The 17,919-nt window shown below is 41.5% G+C and overlaps 2 protein-coding genes across 3 annotated transcripts in view; one reads left to right on the top strand and one right to left on the bottom strand.

Moving 5' to 3' along the window:
* Nucleotides 1-6,436: 6,436 nt before the first annotated feature.
* Nucleotides 6,437-11,637, top strand: HEMK2 (HemK methyltransferase 2, ETF1 glutamine and histone H4 lysine). Its single transcript, XM_086462708.1, has 6 exons — nt 6,437-6,579; nt 7,715-7,804; nt 8,400-8,490; nt 9,398-9,481; nt 10,181-10,322; nt 11,380-11,637. The coding sequence occupies exons 1-6, from the start codon at nt 6,437-6,439 to the stop codon at nt 11,484-11,486; spliced, it is 657 nt and encodes a 218-aa protein (XP_086318834.1). The 3' UTR covers nt 11,487-11,637.
* A 3,196-nt stretch (nt 11,638-14,833) lies between these two features.
* LTN1 (listerin E3 ubiquitin protein ligase 1) overlaps nt 14,834-17,919 on the bottom strand; it is a 31,998-nt gene continuing 28,912 nt past the window's right edge. For both annotated transcript variants that reach the window (XM_086477936.1, XM_086477945.1), the window contains 3 exons: nt 17,509-17,703; nt 16,701-16,868; nt 14,834-15,917 (listed from right to left, as the gene is read on the bottom strand). In XM_086477936.1, the coding sequence (XP_086334062.1) occupies nt 15,855-15,917; nt 16,701-16,868; nt 17,509-17,703 (426 nt within the window). In that variant the 3' untranslated portion in view covers nt 14,834-15,854. The remainder of the gene's footprint in view (nt 15,918-16,700; nt 16,869-17,508; nt 17,704-17,919) is intronic.

Raw genomic sequence — 17,919 nt, 5'->3', positions numbered from 1 at the left:
ACAGCTAATTTTAGACCACCACGAGTACTGTTGACAGACTAACAGGGTGATTAGAGTAATCCACATTATTTTTAACCTTTTTTAAAAGGATCCTTGATCTTTTATAACTGTCAAGAAGCAATATTGCCTTGTGACTGCACATCATTTTCCTGTTTTCTCTCTTTCTCTCTGAATCCTCCAGTCTTTGGAGACAAAAAAACGAAAGCACACTCAAAACTAGCAGTCATGAGAGAGACTTCTCATCAGTATTTGGGCAGGCAGGAAATAAGGGAATCTCTTATCTCACTAGTTTGTTTGTCACAAACCAATGCGACAAAATATTTTTTAGTCTAATTTACCTCTAAACACTAGCAGTTTAAAATGGCAAGAAAAAGCAGAAATGCCCTGAAAATAGCTGAAGGAGCCAATCTGCCCTCAAGCACATTGTTGTAAGCTCTTGGGGAAGTCAGACATCATTCCTACCCACTGAAGGAGGCAATGTTGGTAACCCAGTTAAAAAGAAAGCTCCGCTATGACTCTGAGCCTTGAGGTGTTGTGTTTTAAGATGTAAACCAAAGGGCTTGGTCGTTCGTGACTTAAAAATCCCAGTTCCATTTTTTGCAATAGCAGTAGGTTTTTTCCTAGGTTTCTGACCTACATCCAGTTAAAACAACTATATATGAGTCCTTACCTAAACATTCTCTTTCTGCTCAGTTGATTATAGTATTATTCATTTTCTCTCCTGAAGTGCTGAAATACTTATGTACGCTATTAAAAAGCTCCTTGCCTTCTCCCTGAGGTAGCTGCATTTCAACGATGAGTGATGTAATTTCTTCAATAGAATAGCTGGTCATTGGTTTGTAAAGTTAAGCATGCACTCTGGGATCTTTCCAGGAAGAGCTATAAACAAGTATCCATCACTCTTACTCTCCGATATGTCATCCCTGGACCTTTCCTTAGCAGGTCTAAAAACTCCACAGCTGTGATTAAACATTACCGTGCCACGGTGTATTGAAGCAATGTCATGACGTAAGGGCAAGAACTTTCATCAGTCAGTAGGGAAGCAAGGAATTGAAAAAAGATTCAAGCTATTCACCTTAGAAACACAAAAGAAAGAGCAGTGTGTAAAAACCAGCATTGACTCACCTGAGAGCATCTACTGAGAATGGGGAGTAGAAGTTTTATTGTATAAACTCCAAGGTTTGGCTTTTGGTATGGTGTGGGAACTCAGTAATGTAATTAGAAAGGGAAATGTAATTGGGAAATGTGACACTTGGAAAAAGAAGTTAATTATCGAAAGACTAGAAATGACTAACGACCAAGTGTCCTTCACATTAACTGTAGCACAGTTCTTCGTTCTTCCCTTAATAGTTGGGGAAGCAGCAAAAAGATGGTACTACTTTTGACTTTGCTAAGTAATGAGCACGTTACTTCAAGGATGCCAAGGAAAATAATCTTACATGACTGACCATGGAATAATTTAATTAAACAAAGGATAAACACAAGTAGGTCTGTAACTCAAACTCAATATTCTAAAATGACAAGCTTTAATAATTAAGAGAATAATTGAATGGAATAAATCAAACTACAGAAGGGAATTCAGGATGTGAATGTGAAAGAGGTCTTAGTTGCTTCAGGTCAAAAGGGGATGAAAATATTTGATCGTGGTTACAGGTGGAAGCATGGGAATGAATATGTGCAGCAACAGGCTTCAGACCTAATTGGTTAAATAACCATCTCAAGCAAGACATTATGAATATGCAGCGTGTCAAAAAGTAACAGAAAAAATGACTGATCAGTAAAAAAGCTGTATCTTAGAAGCCAGAAAATAAAATGTTAAGTAAGAATTGTTAAATCAATTTGAAGTAGTCTTAGTGAAGATATTAAAACATAGAGCAAAAAGGTTTGCACACACGCTCAAGCAGACAAGGACAGCAGGAGGAACTCAGCACCATTAAGCTGGGATAGTGATTAAAAACAGCAGACAGAGGATGATTTTCGCTGTGATGGCAAAGGCAGTACATCTTGCTACATTACCGCAGTGTCTGTCTCCGTTTTTAAACAAGAAAAATGAAGCACAGTGAACCTACTTAGATCCCCCTGCAGCTTTTGATGTGATGTTACATGGAAAAGCATGAACAAAGCTGGAGGTGATGGAATTGGCGGAGAAAACACGAGGTGAACAAGAAACTGAATAAAGGTTAGCCAGCCATACATCATACTGAAAAGGAATAGTATCATGTTAAAAGTAAGTCACTGATGGAGACTTCCTGAAAGATCAGTCTTGGGGCTGATTTCACTTAGTGGTTTTAGCAATATTCTTGGTATCACTCCGATGACAACACGAAGTCAAGGAGACATCACACAAGGAGAACAAAATGATCAGAAAGTGAGCAACAGGCATGCAAAGCGGACTAGGAAAAACAATAAAACGCTACAGATTTCTCACATTTTAGTCAGTTATTTGAAAACTATTGAGGAAAAACTGAGGAAAACAGCTGACCACAAAACGGTAAGAAACATTTCTGTGAGGAAAATGCAACCGTGACCCTGGGATGTAAGAGGAAAGTTCCAAGAGAGATAGCAAAACCAGTAAATTCTGCAAAGCATCAGTAAGACGTTACCTGGAGTATTTTGTACAAGGGTGAAGTCAGACTTGAATCCATATGCAGAAAGTCTAAAAGAGTGGTAAGAGAAATGAAAAGAATGTCTCATGACAGGAAACTTTTAAGAGCACGTCTTATTTAGTCAAGCAAAACAAAGTCTGATGAGAGCCTTTCTTTGTCCACAAATCCATCAAGCAAAAACTTTGAAAAGAACCACTCAAGCTTACGTACTTGCCAGAAGAGTGAGTATAACACCGACCGCCACTGCATTTAGGCTGGGAATTACAAGGTTTCTAGTCATAAGAGCACTGAAGTGTTACAACAGCTTTTCATTAGAAATATTGATGGCAAGAAACCTAGCTACTTCTAGGAAGATACTCGCACAGTTTAAGAGAGAGGTTATATGATGTGGTTGCCCGCTGGACTACATAGATAAGAGATTTCTTCCGGACCTCTCTTAGCAGTTCTGTCTTTGCAGTGATCTTGGCGGCTCCACTTCCTCAAATGCACCGAAACAGGAATATTCATGGGTCCAGCACAGGCCTGCGTCTCCTCCAGGATGAGGAGAGCCAGATGCAGCCGTGAAATGTTTGAGAAGTTTACAGTGGAGAGACCTCCAAGGGCTGACAGGCAGCTAAGAAGTTACGGGTTAAGCATTGCTGTATGAAAGGAATGGCACTGAATTCCAAATGGGATAGAGCCATACAGCTTAGTTAGTGTAAACAAATGGTTATGATTCCTGTCAAGAACAATTTTTCATCTCCATAAAGCCTAGTTTAATAACATGGCAGAGGCACCACTGTAAACGGGAATATTAGCTTTCCAACAATTTCCCAAAATTGAAATAGAATCTGTTGTGGCAAAAACAGCACAGTTGTCTACCAAGAAAAACATTTTAGGTAGTTATATAAGCAATAAAAATAAATGTTTTATAAAATTCACCCAGAAGGTCTTATAAGTATTAAAAAACCCAATAATAATTAACCAGATTTCATGAAGTATGAAACAGCCAAAAATAACAACCAGTACAGCTGAAGATGGTGAAGTCATTTCTTCTACCGCACTCCAAAGCCCGACCACCTGTAGAGATTAAAAAAAATATATCCAAAGAATTAATGTTCCTAATATGGACACAGTGCAAATTTCTGTCTCTTAACATGACTTCATTTTGCCAAAGTAACGGAATTTTATGCAAGCTTAATATGTTTTACAAGTACTTGTTCCCCTGGCGCAGCAGCAAATCATTGGGAAGACAGATGAAACAAAGGAATATCTACTGGGTTTCCTTGTGCACTTAAAAAACTGGTACTGACTCCAGTCAGGCTCCTGATCATTACTGCCCCTGAAGCAGCCTGTCATGCTCCATTGATGATCAAGGTCATTGAGGAAGAGCAGACAGATTGATGTTAACCTCTGCCAGAACCCACCATTCTGACACAAACGTGATAATCCTGCTCTGCATCAGCCAAGGAATTTCTAGTAAAGGAAACCATCAGTATCTTCTCACAGCCTAAGATCCTGTTTAGCCTGTGTGTGGACACCATGTTGAAGGACAGAACAACTCCTATCAGAACAGGTTCATGAAAGTGCATGATAAGGACATAAATTAGGAGGCAAAATGAAGGATGAGATAGGTTATGACAACACTTCATATGCAGGAATAAATTCAGAGAAAATAATACTTTAAACTAGAAGGTAATACTAATACAAGATCAGGTACATGAATAAATTTATTCTGGAAATTGAAGTTTTCTGAATTTCAGAGCTTCTAGAATCGCTTTACACGCTAGACAGAGGAGCAAGAAACCTAAGCTGTTTCAAGATAAAGCTTGATGGTTTCATTCCTGTGACAGGACAAAAATGATCCTTGAGTTAAAACCTCATCTTTGGATCTCTGATTATTAATATCCAAATATTTGATTGCATTGACTTAACCCAAAAGACTGGACATAAAGGCCACTTGCTTACTACTTACTGATCATAATTCTTTGCATATATTTCTGGTATATTAATTATGATTCTCTATAATTTCTGTTGGCTACTTGAAAAAGCATTGGCTTTGAGGCTAAAGAGTAGCTTGCTGATTTTACTTGGAAACATTGAAAGTGGGCCACACCTAAAAAGGCAGATGTAAGGCAGGATGCGCTAACACTGGATTTTCAGGCAAATCTTTCAGATACCTGGCTGGTGAGCTGGTGTCCAGCACTTGGGTCAGGTAACACCACTCCCCACATCAGCAGGGAGAATGGAATTGTCCCCTGCTGTAAGAGTCTCAGAGATTCAGCATTTGCTGCTCTTTTTTTTTTCTTTCTCCAGTGTGCAGGCCTAGTCCTTTCTCTAAGAGAATTTACCTGAACAAATTTCTTGTTACTGCAAGGACTGACTATACCAATGGCCTATTTTCTTCACATGGGTATGTGAGACAAATAGATGAACTTTTGGGACAAAGTATCTATTTCACTGTTCTTTGCAATAGAGGGAAAAGGATGAGACCCTCTCCTGAACCAGGAACTCCCTTTCTGTGTCTTCCTATATTCTTATGCAAAGCTGACCTACGGCAGATAGATACAGAAATAAACAGAATAAACCCAGCTTCAAAATGAGTTAGCTGCTCATCAACTATGAGCTGCTCAAAAATCAAGCTCTTGTTTTGTAGGCACGGAAGATACCATTTTACAGAGGCCATTTACAGTAGCAAGTGAAAAATGGAAATTGGTTATCCTTCCCCAGTTTCAGAGCCAAAAATGAAGGCTAGCAAACGAGACACACCTCAGCCCTTAAATGTACATAAATCAACAAAAATTAATCTACTGGATTAGTCAAATTTTTAGGGTTTTTTTCTTCTTTGCCCAAAACTGTTGTTCTCTGAAATTATTATAAAAATGTTTTGATTCTCAACTGTTTATATTAGCCACCCATTTCCTTCACTGACCTAGCCATTCATCTCACTGTCAGAATTCGAGTGTTCAGTGCATTAATAATTGAACACAGGCATTGATGGGAATTAGAACTCATACACCTCTCTCTCCTGCTTTTGATCAGAATTTGTTTGCTCATTTGTGTTTTGTTCTGTAGAGGAAATAGTTAATCTGATCTGTGCCCTGAAATTTCCCCTCAATTCTTTGTTTTTCAGAGCATCATTTTTGTTTGAACTCTGGAGTTCACAGGGTTGGACCCAAGGATGCTGTCAAGCCTCGCTGGCAAAGAATTACAGAACCATGTTGTTTCATAACTGGAAAAAAAAGAGTTTCATTGAAGCCGAGTGCCAACGTCAGTCTTTTCCCTCGTGTCTTCCGCCGGGGAACGGCCGCTCAGAAACTTCCCCAGCACCTCTTCCGTTCGGCTTCCCGCCACTCGCGGTGCAGAGGCCGTACTTCGCGCGACGGAAAAGCAACTCCCCCGGGGAAGCTGACGCGCAAAGGACAGGCGAGAGCAGCAGGGCCCCTGCACACCCACCCTCACGGGCGGCCCGGGCCCCTCCCGCGGGGGGCGCTGTGCGCACCTAAACTGACTTCCTGAGCACGGTTACCGTTGGACCAACCGAATCGGCAAGACGAAACGCGACGTCGGAATTTCACCGAGGCCGGCAGTTCTCCCTAGGAGTTCCCGTCGGGACGACGCTGACACCGAGGCCGCAGCAGCCGCCCCCGCCGCCACGGGACGTTGCCAACGGTCGCCAGACCCGCGCTAGGGGCGGGGCCAAGCCGGCGCCCTCCCATTGGCGGTGTCCGTGGCGCGAGTGCCCGGGCGCTCTCACCGCGCCGCGCGGAGCCCTTGGCCCCGCCCCCTTCGCCTGCCGCGGCGGCCAGGATGGATGGGCGTGCGCATGCGCGCCCCGGATCGGGAAAGGAATGGCGGCGCCCACGCTCCCTACTCCGCGGTACGGCCACGTGGGGCCGCACGGGCCCTTCCGGGATGTGTACGAGCCGGCCGAGGACACCTTCCTGCTGCTGGATGCTCTGGAGCAGGACGCGGCCCGCCTGAGGGAGGCGCGGTAGGCGCGGCGGGGAGGGGCGGGAGCAGCCCTCGGAAGCCGCCGATTGGGAGGAGGGGCGTGGGAGGGGGCGGTGCTAACGGGGTAGGCGGGAGGGAGCTGCCCGTCCCTCGGGCCCGGGGGTTTAGGCGATGGGGAGGGGGTGTCGAGCCAGCCCCGTGGTGGTTCGTGACCCCTGGGGCTGCTAACGGGGTTTGGGGCCCTGGAGGGAGGGAGGTGGGGAGGCGGGTGAGGCCGGTGAGGCCTTCCCGCCGTGAGCAGGGCAGGGGGGAGGCGGTGCCCCCCTGAGGCGGGCGGCTGGCTGAGGGGAGCGCGGCGGTGCAGGCTGTAGGGTGGCACGTCGGGGGGCAATTGCACGAGCAGCTGCACGGAGGGGCTGTCGCTTATTTTGGTGGCAGCAGCGCGTGGTAAAACGTCCGTGCCTCAGCCCCGGGGGAGCTCTAGGAGTTGCGTTGCTGCTCGGGTTGCTGCCCGGTGTCAGCGGCTGTCGTCTCCATGGCTGAAGTATGTCTACATATGACCACTACAGAAGCCACCCAAGGGGTTAATCTTACAAGGGGTTATTTTGAAATGTCACTGCTTTTTGTCCAGCACTGGCTGAGGAGAGGTCGGAGCAGGCCCTGAGCAACCTGGCCTAGCTAAAAGTGTCCCCGCTCACTGCAGGGGGGTTGGACTAGATGGCTTTTAAAGGTCCCTTCCAACCCAAACTGTTCTGTGATTCTGTGACTCTGCATTTGAGCTCTGCTTTCATTGTGTGGCTTCATGGTGGTCCTCCATAACTTCTGTTGAGTGTTCAGTCTTGCTGCAATAAATGTGTAATAAATGCTGTAGAAATGTAGCCTGCACTGTTGAGATTGTGTAGCTAATGGAAACTTTTGTGTTAGGCACGGGGGAACATACGTGTTTCCCAGAGTGGCTCACAATAACCAGGAATTGTCTGTACGGGCACCAGTTGGCTTGGCAGACGTTGGGAAAGAGACATGATGTGGGCTTTGAGGGCACTGTGATCAGCAAGTGCTTGGGCATGTTTGGGAGATGGGCAGCAGGTTTCGTAACACTGTCTTGACCGGTTCTGCACCTGTTGCAGGTGCTCTTGTGTTACAAATAAAAGTCATCCGGAGTTTTCTCTCCTCAGAGTTGAGATCTGCCTTGAAATAGGATGTGGATCTGGTGTGGTGTCAACATTTCTAGCTTCTTCCATTATTGGATCCAGTGCACTGTACATGTAAGTGTAATAGCACTTCAGCTGTTGCATGCAATAACAACATTTAGCCCTCACATACGTACTTTTCATTTTTGCATTTTAAAACCTATTCTTTTCACAAAGAATCAGTTCTACAGATATGAAAATCAAGGCAAAGACAGCCTGAACTGTTTACTTCAGGTTCTGTCACAATTAATCAGTGGTGCAACTAGAATTCCATTTTCCAACTTCTTAAGACGAATTGCTAAGCTTATACTTGTGTTTGCTGGGCTGAATACTAAATTTGAGCCACCGACTAGTCTTACTGAGGTCTGGAGACAGCATTAGTTATGGGGCGTTGGCAGTAACTGACTGTTAGCAACTTGTATGCGTATATATTTCTGCAGTGCTGGTGTTGAAAAGGAAGTCCTGCGCTTCAGTATTCAGACAGTCATTAAAACTTCCAGCGTGGTGTTGAGTGGTTTAGCTGCTGCTACGTTGTGTGTCTTTTACTGGCTATTTTTTGCTATTTACCTGCAAAATAAAGGATGCTGGAAAGGATATTTCCATTGCGAGTACATAAATGAGCATGTGGATCACAGTGTTAAACTTCCACTTCATAATATTTTGCTTTTAGATGTACAGATATCAACCCGATGGCAGCTTACTGTACGCTGGAGACAGCTCTGCTTAACAATGTTCACCTTCAGCCAGTCATTACTGACTTGGTAAGATAGATGTTTCAATGATACTTTCTTTATAGTTTTTGTAATTTTTAAATACTTATCAGAGATACTGAAAAGTAACCAGGAAGTCCAGAAAAAACATTCTCCTAATAAGCACAGATAAAAAAAGAAAACAACAAAATGCCAAAGTGTTTCTGAAAGAAGGCAAAACCAAACTACTCAAGCTCTAAAATTCAAATTTAAGCTTTAAAAATTCATTGAACTAATTTTAAAAATAAATGATGTAGATATAGCTTGGAAATGCTGCACAAGGAACTCTGCAGTGACCTGACATTATCATAGCCCTTTCTCTACTGCTACGCTGTTCTTGGTTCTCAGCTCTTTCTGATTTAATTAGGAACTGTCTATGTTGTTACTTTTTGTTTCTTAGAAAATTTGATATGGAGAAAAGCTAAGTTTCTCATCTCTTTAACAAGACACTTGTTTAAAATACCCTGAATATATATGTTTATAAAAGATGTTGAAGATGGGCAACAATAAATGTGATCTAAAGTGGGTGGACAACTGCTCATACTTGAGAACTGAACTGCAGTTGTCACAGGTTGGTCATTTGAGTAACAAACATTAACCGATGATAAAGTCAAAATTCTTTTGTACCCAACTTAAACTATGAACTGAGCGAGAATATAGAACGGCCTTTGTATCTGCATACGTGTCTCTTGCTCTTCTACATCCCATACGTGACATAGTCCTAAGACTCTTGAAACTACTCTGCCATGCACGGGTACTTCTTCTTGATGCTTCTCTTGCACATAGAAAGTAAAGTTTAGTATTCCTGAGTCAGGCTGAAATGCTCAGAGTATCCAGCACTATGTAACTGTATTATTTACAAAACGTTTGCATTCTTCATGTTTCAAAAAAAGAAAATAATCATCAACTTCATCTGTAGGTCAAAGGACTGTCTCCAAGATTAAATGGGAAGGTTGACCTACTGCTGTTTAATCCACCGTACGTGGTAACACCTTCTGAAGAGGTAGGAAGAATTCAAAATACACAATAAAAATGGTATTTCTACTGTCAGAGGAGAGATGGCAAATCAACTAAGCTCTGGTATGAAAACTGCAGGGGCTTTTTTTGAAATAGTAAAGGAAGTTGTAGGACCCGCGCTGTTGTAACACCACTGTTTTAGTGAAAATTATTTACCAGAGTTACTTATAAAGACTACATGGGAATGAGGATTGCAAGCTGCTGCTTCTCGATACCTCATTTCTCCATCGAGTATAACCTTGTAAGAGTTCTGTTGGGCATGCTAAGGTACTCTTATAGAAGACTTTCAATGGAAAATCCATTTGTTCCCTGCAAAATAAATATCCTCTACTTCTGCAGACTCCTGTTCTCAGAACTTGACCCCTGAACCCTTAAAGGGTTTTCTGGCCACCTTCCACTTGGCAAACAAGTTCATAAAACTTTACAAGAAAATACATACAAAACACTTGACAAAATGTACCTCTTTTAATTCAGTTTAAGAATAGAACTTGAAACAACAGTAGTACGTTCTTCGTATAGGAAGTAGTCTTGAAGTAATTGTGCTGCATAATCTGCTGAATCAAAGGTGTCAGATGTCTAATGGCAGACACCTAAAGCTAGAGATTATAGTGGTGTTTCTCTTGTAAGTACCACTGAGACTTCTGTCATGCTGTATCACGGCAATCCTTGCTTTCATTCTTCCTAGGCAGAAAGCCATGGAATAGAGGCATCCTGGGCTGGTGGCAAAAAGGGCAGAGAAGTAATGGACAGAGTTTTTCCACTAGTACCAGACCTGCTTTCACCAGGAGGATCATTCTACTTGGTCACAATTAAAGAAAATAATCCAGGTGATCATTGTCCTTGGACCCTTAAATGTGCCAAACCAGATTTAACATTGTATTAATCAAAGTCTTGATCACAGCAATGTTGTCTAGGTTATCAGACTTCCGTAAACAAGAAAAAAAAAAGTGGTACATAGTATCAGTTGAATCTAACATGTGGTGATAGCAACTCATTAAAGATTGACAGCACGTACTGAAATTCATGTAGGTGTTCTAGGTCATTATTTAGAAATGCTGTAGCTAGCTAGAGCGTATCTGCGTGGTTCATACAAACTGTGGCATCTCTGTGGACTCTCGTGCTTCTCATCTTTCAAGTTTTTGTGGGTGGCTAATCTACAGAGGGACTTTTACATAACCTGATGCCTCCTGGAATCCTTTTCCTGAGTTCACGCCTTGTGCATCCAGCATATGGTGAGCTAGACCAAAAATAGAAGCAAATTTAACAAAACTAAGAACTCTCTAAGCTACTTTGGAATGTGGTGATATGTAGGTCCTGACCCCAGCAGCTCTGCAAGATTTCAGTTCCACGTCTGAAAGGTCACTGTAAATCTTTTGAACTAAGCAATGAAGCCAGGCCAACCCTTTCTCATGGAAGAGAATGGTGGTGTAAACTTAAAAGGCAAAAGCTTTTCGTTAGAAATGTGATGCCTTTCATTTGACATGCGTAGAGAAAAAGATGCTGACTTGCTCCTTCTGATCGACTGCTTAATGGCTGTATGTTGTCCGGTAGTTTCAAGAAGAAAGATTATTCCATCACACCTGATTGATTAGGCAGCTTTTGGGAGAAGGTGCTGCAAATTCCAGTTTCACGTACAAATTAGCTTCATAACTGAATTGTTCATTGCTATTAATAATACCAAAATTCAGAACTTCAGTTAGTAAATGGTAAACTTCATTTGTTCTTGGTGGAAGACTACTTTGCATAAAAATTACTTTCTGAAAGAGCAAGAGGACACAGTTTATAAACTTTGCTTTCAGCTTGTGTTTAGTAGATACTGGAGCACTGCCTCTTATAGCCAATTTCAGTGTAAACTGTGTTGTAACTCTGCGCTTTCAATTGCAGATGAAATTCTGGAAACAATGAAGAAATGTGGCTTAGAAGGCACAGGAGTACTTTCCAGGCAAGCAGGACAAGAGCTGCTTACTGTCCTCAGGTTTAGGAAGTCTTGATAACTGCTGTTAACCTTCCAGACACAAGGCACGCAGCAAGTCAAACACAGAGCGCTGAAGTTGTCAAATCAATTTTTAAACCAAGATTTTCACCCCCTTATGGTGTATCCTCACTTCCTGATCACTGCAGTGAAACTGATCAAGACTGTATTTATTTTTGTTCGGGATGGTAACCAGCTATTACCTGCTGTCAGAGGTACAGTTGTACCTGGCTATCTGCAGGACGGTTGGGGGGGAACTGTGAAACGCCTTGTTACATTTGCACTGAAGCACTAAAGACTTAAGACTTTTTCCTCTATAAATAGGTATTTGTATATTTGTCATTGTGGCTTATTAAAACAATGTACTTGATATAATTCTTCCTGTTTCAACAGCTTGTCTATACCTATGCTGGGTTTAAATGAATGCTTGGAATCGGTGTTGCTCGTTTTGAGGTAGTATCAGGCTTTTTTGCAGGTAGTTACCGAGCTAGTTTCTATTGTAAGGAAACAGTGTGCTTCTGAACAGAAAGATGCACTAAGCGTATCTCAGGAGCTGGGACAAAGGCAAGCTATTGCTTTGCCTGATGTCTTCTGGGCAATATTGTGGTGATTGCGCTCCCTTTATGCCATTTTACAAGGAGGGTACTACTATGGACTGCTGTAGGTTAGATGAAGAGTTCTCATCCATGAAAAGGGGAAAAATGGGGGGAAAAAGCGTAGGAGATGCTATTAAAAAGACTAGTTACTGGGTGGCTGAAAACAGTGACAGTAAGTAAGTAAAGAAGTGGAATACAAGTCCTCCCTCAAAATCACTACCCAAAATAGGAAGCTCTTTCCTGACCACCAGACCCCGATGAAGAGCTTTCCTCTGCAGCCTCCTCCCCCTCCCAGTGCCCACAGGAGGCTCTAACACAGCGTGGCCCCAGCACAGTGCGAGATGTGCGGTGGGCACAGTCCTCCGAGGAAGATGTTTAGCTCACTCGCAGCACAAAGGTGGAAACAGTCTCGTGGGCAGCAGCACTAGTGCTGTCTGGGAGAATGACCTGCAACGGTTTGTGTCAAGTGATGTTGTAATAAACCACTGGCGAGGTCTTTTATGGGGACTATGGGCACAACAGGTTTTTTTGTAGGTCAAAAGTCAACTTCTGCTGGTCTGGCATAGAAGTTGTTCCTTATATCATCCTGAAGAAAATCCCAAAAGGACTGGACTGCAGGAAGAGTGCAGTGGTGATTGTTTTACATCCTACGTTACCCAGCTTAGAAGACCACTGACGAGCAACACTGCAATTCAACAATTTAAACACAGCGAAGGCATCCCCTTTGGTAACTTTTCTCTCAATTTGTTTTTATATAGGGTAAATGTGAATGTGAGCACGAACACACAGCAGGACAGTTTAGAGGGAAGACACAGTCATGTTAAGGATGTTACTCAACATTTATAGTATGTGCAGATTCTAAATTCTAGTACTTGAAACTACTGAGTCTAAAAAAAGTGCATTTCATTGGTCAAAGTGAGGCTTGAGTCAGGACTTTGTTGATTCTTGCCTTCTGAATAACTTGTCTAAGGCATGTCAAAGTTGAGAAACTGAGAGGAAACGGTGTGGCCATCTGTGAAATAACAGGCATTTCCACCGTTTTCCAACGGAGAATTTAAGCAAAGTTTTGTTCTTCCAGCTCACCAGCTAGTCAATTCTGAGAAGTCCTATTTCAGTTTGACCGCTTCCAACTTCTAGAACCTTTTTAACTTGAGGGCAGATCCTTTGCTTAGGCACACCTTTTTTTTTTTGTTCAGTTTTTTCCTTACAAAACTGCAAGAAGAGATGTTATGCTTAGCGATTTGGCTTTTACATAGAATCATGGGGTTTGAGGTTATAATCACAGCCGCAGGGCTGTCTGAATGAACCAAAACGCTGTCAGACCTTTCTAGAAGTTTTATGTTGTTAACCACTTTGGCTAACAAAGTTAGGTTGCTGAGCAAAAGTCGTAACATCAAAACAAGATTTTAAGATGTAGTCAAAACGTGTAATAGAATTAAACCACAGGTTTAACAAAAGGAAGTTTTAATTAATCTGTCCAGCTTTTAGTTATAACTAAAGAATTAGTGTTGAAAGAGGTAATCAAAGATAAACAAGGGCAGCCACCTGGCACAGTAGATCACAACGCTCAACAGCATCTGCAGTTTTAAATTATAAAGGACAGAACAATGAAAATCAGAACACAAAGTGTAATAAAACACAACGTGCTTTCAACAGAAAGCGACCGCACCGGCCTACCTAACAACTGGATGTTTGGACGCGGCAATCTGTGCGTCCACGTTCACAGACCCTGAGTCAGTGCTCCTGGCCCCGCTGCGCTGCCGCTTCAGCAGCACCACTTGCCAAAAAGCAATCCAAGTGAGACACAGGTGACTGCCGTAAGAAGCCATTCCTGTTGTGCTCCCCATCATCCTGGTGAAGACTGGAACTAGTGACAGGCCAGGTAACCTTTTCTTTTTTTTTTTTTTAAAAATTTGAGTTTTGCTGTGCCTACAAAGAGGTCTGCACGTACACTAGCATTGCCAGGGCACATCTCTTCCCTTCTAGAAGACCACAGAACATGACACATCTGGAGAGTTCTGGGAAGCTCATCGCTGCATTCAGTGCATGTGAGTGTAAGTAGTATCAAGCTTCCCAAGAAGAAAGGAAAAGTCCTGCTCCCCCAGCCCCCTAGGCACTGCTCTGTCAGCAAGCACCAGTGTCAGAAGACATACTGCTGCTTTGCAAGCGCCTGCGCTTCCTTGTTCTAGCAGAACCAAGACAAAAGCCCTCCACAGGGCTGGTCGTAGCAGACAATCTGCAAGTCAGGGTCTGCTAGAAGAGTTTAAGATGGCTCTTTCCAAGCAATACCTGGTTAACCACAACTGGCATTCAAATCCGTTATTGAACTTGCAAGGAAGTCACTTAGAACAACCAGAGTGATGCAACGGAGACAATCCTGGTGTTTTAGTATCAGTAACTATGAGACAATATGGCTTGTGCCTTAATCTGTGTTTTCAGTTAGACCTTTTCAATACCAGTTTTAAATCCTTTCCATTCTCTCTTTTTCAAAAAAATACCAGGAAATTTCTCCTCTGGAAGCCCAGTGTTACCTGTTAAAAATATAGACTTAAGTTACCAACAGCAAAAAATAATTTCTAAAGCTGTTGCCTCAAAAGGGACTATCTTTGAGAAAACTTACAGAATCTAAAAAAAAAATCAGCTGTTGAGGTACAACCAAATGAGTACATACACTATAAACTCAGCATCTGAAAATTTATACTATTAATTTCTGAAAGTTTATCACACAGGGGAAGATAGAGCAATTCAGAGACTACAGAGATTGACAAAATTCATTTATTCCCCTCCTTTTATTGACTTTTCACAGAAATCCACCACAAATACCATCCAAGTTAGAATATATTAGTATGCTACTGCTGTTAAAAAAAAAAAAAGGCATGAAAAAAATGTATAGTTGAAGACAGTATTAAATTCTGACACATCTGTCATGTTCACTTAAGAGTCGTTATTATTATGGGACAGAAGGAGTACGGAGTACATTCAGCGGTAGTTAATTTGCCAGCTATGACGACGTTAACTGAAATACTGAAAACAAGAACTGACCCGTGCATGTGCCTGCTCTGTAGGAGCCAATCGGTGATATGTAGGTCGTGTTTTTCAGTGTCATGCGGGAATGACTGAACTCTCTACTTGGGCTTCCAAGTTTTCTTGATTTTAGGATGTTGAATGGCTGAGAGGTTTTGGGAAAACAAGACTGTTAAAGGTGAAAGCTCAATTTATAAACATGTTGATTTGGAGCAGGCTATGTTTAAATTTTATGCTTTAACAGAAGGTTATCGCCCTAGTTCCAGGCCTTAATGTCCGACAGCAACAACGTTCTTTTTTCCCCATAAGAGGAACTATTATGAGCGCATTGTCATCAAAAATCAAGTCTTTTTACCACCACCACCTATGCTGAATTCACCTGTTATATCAGGAGGCATGATCTGGGTTAAGTGCATAACACCATGTTAGAATATATCTAAAATAAGGGGTTTTAATCAACTGTGCCGTGGCTTAAACACCACTTTTCAGACATAACTCTGCATTACTTCTGAATTTTTAATATCTCTCAATATCTTAAAAATATACAAATGAAAATAAATTATTCTTATATATTTCTTTATATCAAAGAAGAATCTTCAAACTTACAAAAAACAGTCCAGAGATAAATATTTGTCATATCCCACTAGTCAAGAATTTAAAGTAACTGACATGATTGCCAAGTAGTTAGCTTCTTTCAACATACAGTTTATTGCCTCCTCCTCTTCATTTATTACTTAGCTCACAGAAAGAAGAAAGACTGTTTTATTTCAGAAAAATGTCTCTCGACAGAGTGGACAGGTGGATTTGTTGCTGGATGTGAACCATTTGTACTGAAAAAGAAATACAGCTGTTTAATATATGAATGCAAGCTGAATATCAGGGATGCTGGTTTATCACCAGTAATATTCATTGGCAAATAATGGTTTTAACTATCAAAACATTAACTATACTTTAAAAAAAACAACAAGACACGGTAAAAAAACCCCAACCCTTTCCACTTGTGTATGTATACGTGCATATATATACATATCTATTTGTGTATATACACATACTACACACACAATACTCAAGTTTTCCTCTAAAAAGCTGACACAAAGGAAATCTCGTCCAGCCTCATTTTAGAACAAAAACCTCGCATTTTTAAAGTGGCAACAATTCCTCCATCGTGCGGCTGTACAGATGCCGACCTGTTCAGCGTACTCTGTAACCACACGGCCAACGCCTGTGATGACCTGGATACAGCTCAGTGTTGATGATGCAGATCAGCACGGTTTACTAAGGAGCATGCTCTGTAAATTTAACCTTTTCTATTCCTACATCTGAGCTGTAACGAGATGCTGTTGCTACACCCTACATAGATGTAATGGTTTATATCTTAGTGAACATGAAGCAGGTAGTTACTGTCTGTTACTGTCAGTCTACTACTGTTACTGTAGCAACCTCATTCTCTTCACATGCCCTTACAGCTTAGTCCAAAATCCATACAAATAATTTATGAGTCCAGTTAATCCCACAACACAAATAGAGAATCAATGGTGTTGCAGTACAAGTCCCTTATTCAAGCTATAAATGGATATTTTGCCTATTTAAAAAGATTTAGTCTAGGTACTTACCAAGCAAGCTGAATGAAACTTTTTCTTGCATGTTCTGCAAGCTTTTTTGGGAAGAGAATAGTTGGAACCATGAATGACGGAAAAACAGATCATGCAATCTTCAACGCCCTCAAAACGTTTATCCACATTATTTTTCCACAAAGACAAGCCTTCCATAATACTGCCATTCTAACAGAGGGAAAGAGCTGTTAATACTGCAGAATCTCTTCAGAATATTCTTACTGTTAAGTGACAAGCACATGAAGGAAACAAAGCCCAAAGGCTTTATAAACTTGAATTATATGCAACATATGCAGTGAGTACTTTATAAAGCCAACACATGAAATACAGATGATAGTTTAATCTATAGAAAAGCAAGCATTCATCACAACAACAAGGACGCACTGAGGAGCACTTAAAATGGGATTTAAAAATTTTCAGCCACTGTTTTATTTTGTTCTAACCACAGATGATGCAACTTCAGCAACCAACAATCTTTTGGAGAATTTCATGTACTGGCTTTTGGTTTTGTTGGTTTTTTATTTCAAATTACCGTTGAGATGGCATTGCCACATGGGGCAAACATTGGCCCATGTCTTGAGAGATCAAAATTTTCAACTTTGGCTATGGATTTATCAGGACTTATTAGGCCGTTAGTTTTACGTCTCTGTTTCAACATCTGGAGAAAAGCAGATGGTAAAGCGTGACCAATTCTATGAAGCCCTTTGAGATCCATTACATGTATCTAAGTAATGTTGCATTACCAGGGGTATTTTTCTATTTTCAGGACTCTTCAGTTTTTAAAGCTAGGGGCTTTCTCTCAGCTCACCTGATGTGTAAGATACGTGCTTAACTGTAGCATCCAGTTGCGCCACTGCTGTACGGCCACACCAACCCTCTTTCCACTCTCAACGGTTATAGATCCCAGTGGGTAATTTGATGGAAGCTGTATTATTAGTTCAATAAATATATCATCCACGGAATAGGTAGCAATGACTTCCCGTGCTGCAGACCGAGCTTTTACCTATGAAAAAAACGCACATTTAAAAAAAACTCCACAGAGAGACGTACCAACTCTTGTCTTTTTTTATACATATACATAAATCATAAATACTTTCTCACACTCATTAAATAATTTTCTTAGACTAGGAAAACTTTTCGCAAAGAAAATAACAATTCACTCGTATCTTGGCAAACCAAAAAGGAATTACCAGCCACTTTTCAATCTACCGATCGTTTA

The sequence above is a fragment of the Leptosomus discolor genome, chromosome 1 (genome assembly GCF_034619465.1).
Source record: "Leptosomus discolor isolate bLepDis1 chromosome 1, bLepDis1.hap2, whole genome shotgun sequence".
Taxonomy (NCBI): Eukaryota; Metazoa; Chordata; class Aves; order Leptosomiformes; family Leptosomidae; genus Leptosomus; species Leptosomus discolor.
The sequence above is the reverse complement of the archived record's forward strand: the minus strand, read 5'-3'. Positions and strand labels throughout refer to the sequence as shown.

Bases quoted from the DNA above. Each gene is read 5' to 3' on its own strand.
- HEMK2 (XM_086462708.1), top strand. From the start codon at position 6,437: ATGGCGGCGCCCACGCTCCCTACTCCGCGGTACGGCCACGTGGGGCCG. The intron at 8,491-9,397 runs GTAAGATAGATG...CTTCATCTGTAG, and splicing joins AGCCAGTCATTACTGACTTG to GTCAAAGGACTGTCTCCAAG. The intron at 10,323-11,379 runs GTGATCATTGTC...TTTCAATTGCAG, and splicing joins AATTAAAGAAAATAATCCAG to ATGAAATTCTGGAAACAATG.